This window comes from Acanthopagrus latus, chromosome 3 (assembly GCF_904848185.1).
Source record: "Acanthopagrus latus isolate v.2019 chromosome 3, fAcaLat1.1, whole genome shotgun sequence".
In the NCBI taxonomy this organism is placed as follows: domain Eukaryota; kingdom Metazoa; phylum Chordata; class Actinopteri; order Spariformes; family Sparidae; genus Acanthopagrus; species Acanthopagrus latus.
Window position 1 is genome coordinate 20,113,525 of NC_051041.1, and position 6,213 is coordinate 20,119,737.

The 6,213-nt window shown below is 42.7% G+C and overlaps 1 protein-coding gene across 1 annotated transcript; it reads right to left on the bottom strand.

Moving 5' to 3' along the window:
• Positions 1-2: 2 nt before the first annotated feature.
• LOC119017176 (glutathione S-transferase A-like) lies at positions 3-2,572 on the bottom strand. Its single transcript, XM_037093670.1, has 6 exons — positions 2,322-2,572; positions 2,113-2,178; positions 1,822-1,927; positions 628-746; positions 445-530; positions 3-331 (listed from the first exon to the last, which is right to left on the bottom strand). The coding sequence occupies exons 1-6, from the start codon at positions 2,487-2,489 to the stop codon at positions 199-201; spliced, it is 678 nt and encodes a 225-aa protein (XP_036949565.1). The 5' UTR covers positions 2,490-2,572; the 3' UTR covers positions 3-198.
• Positions 2,573-6,213: the final 3,641 nt, after the last annotated feature.

Consider the following 6,213-nt stretch of genomic DNA (forward strand, 5'->3'; position numbering starts at 1 on the left):
ACTTAGCTGCAAGTCAGTTTTTATTGCTTTTATTTTCAGCATGATCTGCAGTTTTACTCTCAACCAAATTGTGTTAGGAAGTCAAAAACCACAGTAAAAGTAAATGCAAATTTCTTTGAAATGCTGCCAGCTGCAGTAGTGCAATACAAGGAGTGGTTACATATTTTACAACAGGAACTGTTCCAGTGTGTCAGCATCTCAGATGTCTTTCAGCAGATCTTGATTCTGTGGGTTCTCCAGCCAGGTTGGAGGCCAGCTGGCTTTGATGCTGGGTCTGTCCTTCAGACGGTTATAGTAGGCTGCTAGTTTAGGGTAGCGCTCCTCGCATAACCTGCCATGTAGAGAAAAGTTTATAATGTACCCAAGTTCATGCATAACAAATGTTTGTGTCTGTGGCCCAACATTTGTTTCGTTCAGAAGCTTTAAATCATTTTATCCACGTACCCAAAATGGAAGACATAACAGATGCTTGGATAAACGCACACATCAGCCAGTGAAAAGGTCTTTCCAGCCAGGAAACCACCTGTAGTCTAGAAGACAGAAAATATTATATATTTATAATATATTTGTATTTATTCATTCATTTATTTACTTGAGGGTCCAGTATTTGATCATCTTCAGTCTTACCTTCTGCAGGTAACCCTCCCACAGCTTGAGCTCAGCAGTCAGAGTCTCTCTGTTCCTCTTCACAGCAGAGTCATGTCTCTCTCCCTCTGGGACCTTCCAGTTGTAGTAGATGACATCCGCTGAAAAATGTTGAAACAGTCATGAAACAGCCACTCCAACATTTGTGGGCCAATTGGCTCTGTGTCTCTTGCAGCACGTGGTGGAGTCAGTCAGGGATTCATGTAATATCGGTGAAGACAGAAGAAATGGGTCATATAAAGTCTGAAGCAGCCTATTCAGAAAAAATGAAGCTAAGCACAAGTTCATGCAAGACACAGAAGTCATAAGCCCCAGCTGTAGTCAGCTGACAGCCAGCTGATCAGATCAGCACCAGTCTCCGACCAACCACATTCACTCTTCCAATTAGGCGGCCCATTTAAACCCAAGCCGTCATTCACCGATCTCTCCTTCAACACTGCTGCACGCACATCGGAGCCACCGGCAAGCTTGCCACCACCACCCCAGCATCCACCTGCTTATTCTGAGTCTAAAATGGCTCAATTTATCTAGCTGCTTCGACTCTGCCCCTGCGGGGGGGAATGCATTGCGCTCTTCAGATTGACCTAGCATGCTGCTTGTCGGGGAGCTCCTGGAGCGAAGCCTTCAGCGCCAAGCCTAACTGTATATCATTTGTCGCAATAAATGATTTAAGCAAATGACGAAAGTGTTCCTAAATGAACAGTAGTCACTTAAATTCATGTATTCCATTTATGCACATGTTGATGGTAATTACTGGAAAAGCAGCTCTCTTCTTCTTGCACCCCTCCTCAACCAGTGAAGTGAGCCGTCTCAGGACTTGAGCTTCGCGTGCAAGCTGGTCTGAGCATGTGATCCTTTTGTGGGATTAACATTTGACCTTACAACATCACTCCCTGTTTTAAGCGATGCATCACATAGGCCTGTTGCACGGTGCCATGGCTCAATTATGTGAATACACAGCTCATTAGTGCATGGGAGTTGTTTTGAACAACTCAGGTCTCTTGAGGAGGGAGCAGTTGCTAAGAGCAATGTGGCTTAAAGTCCCTGAGGGCAGATGAGTAATAAAGCCATTAGATGAAACTTAACAACAACATCTAAGTTGCTCACATGTTGTAATTATATCATTAATATGCACGACTTATGGGGTCAATGTGTGTAGCATCAGGGTGAACATACCCATTTTCTGGTTTAGTGTGAGACCCTCAAACATGCGCTGGTACATCATTGCCAGTTCAGTGGGGCAGTCAGGGATCAGCTTGTTTCCCTGGGACTTGAACTGGTTCTGTTGTTGGAGACATGAAAAGAGAAACTATTGTGAACAGCTGCATGGAGCTCCGGTTTCCTTTCCTCTGAGGTGTAGGGTGTATGTTTGTCTAAGAGGCATTTTTAAACACAGATCACGAGGAGCCCTCTAATTATTAACTCCTTGGTGGCAGCATCAAATATTACGTACAACAAAGCTCTTACCTCCAGGTACAGGCAGGCAGCGTAGGACTCATTCAGGACCTTGTCTCCATGTTTGAAGGCAGGAAGCTTTAACAAAGAAAGAGTGGAATGAATAGTTTATGTTTGACTACAATTTTTGTCACTAAAACAAATAAAAAATTGTGTGCATCAGAAAACAGGCTGACACAGTAAGATGATTATATATTATTCATGAGTAACAGTTAACTAACCTGTCCCCTGGGGTTCATCTTCATGACTTCCTCGGACTTGTGCTCCATTTTTTCAAAAGAAAGCAGTTTTTGGTTGTAGCCCTTCAGGTTCTTCTCCTCCAGAGCGATCATCACCCTCCAGCAGGGAGGAGAGCCGGAGCCCCACAGCAGAGTCATGTCCTTGGCCATGGTTTCAGAGTGAAGTGTTAAGGCTGACGGCGGCTGAAATTGTGAGTGGTGGAAGAAGTGCGGAGTGAAGCTGGAATGTGGCAGACTCCTGTTATGTAACAAGCTCCAACTGACTGTTCGCGCCTGATTGGTGCAAGTTAGCCCCATCCCATTTTTGTGTTATCACCCAGGATCTGTAACTCAAGACGGCTGAGATAGCTCACACCCTTTCCTTGCATGGCCACCCCTCTTCTTCCCTGTCAGTTAACTCAAGGCAGCACTACTTCATATTGAAAGTCTGCAAATGTATTACTTCTGCATTATTACTCCTCTACCTGTTGAGATCAAGAGGCATCGGCAGAGTCAAATGTGGAGGAGTAACTTCTCTTGCTCTGTATTATTACTCTTTGATCTCAGATGTGCACATCATGAGTCCAACACATTAATAATGCAAATCTGTGCACTGATGGTTACTCATAGCAACAGGTAACAACAAGTTAGAGCTATACTAGTTTCATGGTGAAAACAAATGAAAAAACAAACAGTAGGTGTATAGTGCTATGATCCCTCAGTGACTTAAAGGTGCAATTTGTACAAATTGTTGTGTAAAACATTACACAATGAATATCAGCAGAATGCGAAGAAATGGCAGCTTTTGTTACGTCAAAGACGTCTGCATGTTGCGTTGCAGATGTGTCTACTGAAGAGAGCATGCTAACCAGCTAGCTTCAGTTTGTCCCATCTTGTCATATCACTCCAAGCTCCCAGTCTGGACCACTAGCTGCATGGATAACTGAGCTAATTGGCTAAGAGCTAGCAGCACTTTGCCATTTAGATTTCTTTTGGGTGACCTTAGACAGGATGCCAATTCTTACATACTGCACCTTACGTGTGTAGTAGTTGTCATTACAGAGTTCATGGGGATTTTGTCACTGCGGTAATTATTTATGTGCCTTCAGATAAGCACCACATTCCAGCATTACTTATATAATCTGTATCCATCAGATTATGTCAATATTATCTTAGTTAATTGTGTTATCTTAAAGTGTTCGTATAGTGATTCAGTGATTTCCTGTTGCATGTTCACAGAATACTGATAGTGGCTGTTGAAGACTCACAGTGACTCAGCACTTCTCACTCACCCCTGCACACACAGAGTGCTGGCACAGACACTCAAATTAAACAATCAAATCTCCACTGAAAGTAATAGACACCAGCTATGTAATGTATCCCTACGCTCAAGAGTGACATTGAAGGCGGCTCTGAGTAGAAAAATTTAGCAGCCTTTATTCACATTGTTCACATGCAATTTGCATTTTCTTTGTTCCTCTTTCTCCAAGTCTGTCCCTGCACTCCGGATGCTGTGCGCTTGAATAGCTGCCTGAATCAACACTTCAGTTACGTAATCCATGTGTGAGCCAATAAACCACATTTCTGTCATGTATTTGATACAGTTTGCAGTCCCTGTCTTGCCTCTGTTTGGGGTGCAGCTGTGCTCAAATTGACAACTTGCATCAAAGAAAGCTTCAGGAATCATATGAAAACCATGTGGGTGGGGCTGCTGAACCCTGTTCCCTCCTGCGAAACATTCAACTGCTGACCAAGACTATTGTAGGTTTCAGAAAAGTTCACCCAAGGATCTGCTTCTTCATATCGTTTCATCTTCACTCTAAAATCCTGGCCTCTGAGAGCGATCTTTGTGTCTTCGTACGTGGTCCTTGTCTTTGTTCAGTTTGAGTGCTGGGAAACTGTTTATCAGAGTGACTTTGCACGACTAGCATGACAATCATTTTATCTGTTTACAAAGCATATTGAGAAAGAAGAAGAGCAACGGTGACCAAGGTACAACTGGTTTTACAACAAAGTGCTGGCTGACAGACTAGTTTCTGCTCTACATGCATGATTTGACATTTTGAAAACAATTCATTATGCTGGTTTGCACACCTTACATGTCCTGTATGCACACAGTGGCCAAGCAAAAGAAGTCTGCTCACTGTGGGCCACTCTATTTAAATAAAGGTTAAATGGGTGTCCTTTTTAATGCAGAGACTCTGCAGCAAGTATTAATTATCTGGTACCCATCAGTACATTTCAACAGTTATATGTGACCAATTTCTTTCAGATCTGATGTTTTGTTATCTCTTTAAGTTAACTTTCATATACTTTTCCACTATTTTTTTTTTTATTTAGCTTTTTGGAATAACACACATTTGGTCGTGTAGGCTCATTCTCTGCATGTGATCATTACACGTGTGTTTCCAGGTCCTGGGGAATACTACTGCATGTGTGGATAAGGTACTATAAAGCCTTTTGTGGCTCCACAGGAAGCTGCATGTAATCTGATACGTTCCGTTCAGTGATGTCACCAGAGAAACACCCACAACATTAAACAGGTTGTATCGGATAAAAGGGCCAAGTTCGACAAGGAACAGGATGTGACATCACATAAGTCTTGTCATGCTGCTGTTGGTGAGCGCAGGACCTGAACCTCAAAAAAGCATGTAAAATCTACTTCTACCTGTTTGTATTTCTAATCTCCCTATGGTAAATAACCATGGCGTTTTTATACGACCGTGTTTTGTTTTTGTTTTTTTTACATCCCTATGTACCAGAGGAATTTATTTATTCATTAAAAAACACATACAAAAAGGGCACTTTTTGATACGAGGCAAAAAAGGGCAGGGGCTCAAGCACCCCTTGGGGCCTATGTGTGCACATGCCTGGCTGTTAGTAAGTAGCTCAGTTAGCTGTGGAACTAAGTAGCCTCACGAGCTGATGAAGGTCTGTTCACACCGCAGCATGACTGAGGGAGTCACAGTGGTCAACAGGCTCAGCCGTCTCCTAGTGGACATGGCGGTAACATCAGGCAGACAGATGCTAGCTTCAAGACCAGGGGTGAGGATGGAGGTGATTTACGGCGGCTCCAAGCAGGACTATGACTATGGCCAGGACAGCGGGGGTACTTAGCTGCCAAGGAGTGAGAATGGGTCATATATCAGCAGCGGGCAAAACAGCATGTAGAGCCTGAATATTTTCACATGTTATTTTGTGAATTGAGGATATATTTCAACCAAATCAGATTTGATCGTGGAAGAACAAACCAAGACTGTTGGTTGGCTGTGGTAAGTTTTATTTCACTCATGTGGAGTTTAAATTAAGTGTGTATTAGGCAAATTAGGGAGGCAAATAAGGTTTTCTTAAATCGAGGCAAACTTTAATTCAGGTTGTATTGAATGTTTAGCAAGAAAAATAGTTAATTAAGTCTCCACTGATTATGTTAGTTCATCTTTTTAATATTTCAAACATGAATTCTGACCATGTCTTACAACACGCCCCTTTAACATTACTGATTGGACTTAAACAAGAGACAATATAACTCATTATGTCCTACTGCGAGTGGGGATGCAACATTGCTCAGTACAATGATGTACAATGATTTGACTCCTGCCTGTCAAACCGGAGCTGCAGGTTCAAAGAGCAGCATGGCGACATACCAAAGGAGGTGAACAGCAGCAGTGGTTTCTTGGAGTTGAGTGGCCTCTGCTGTCAAAACTGTGAGGTGCAGAAATTAAGTTGGATGTTTTCACCTTAACAGTTTCGTACAGTTTTGTCAAACATCTTGGTGTAGAAACAGCCAATATCATGGTTCCCTGTTGCATTCACCTCTGTTCAACAGATTCCAGTTAAAAACAGACTTAAAGAGGGCTCAGTGGATTCTTTACTTCAAATGAATGCAGAACGCAAC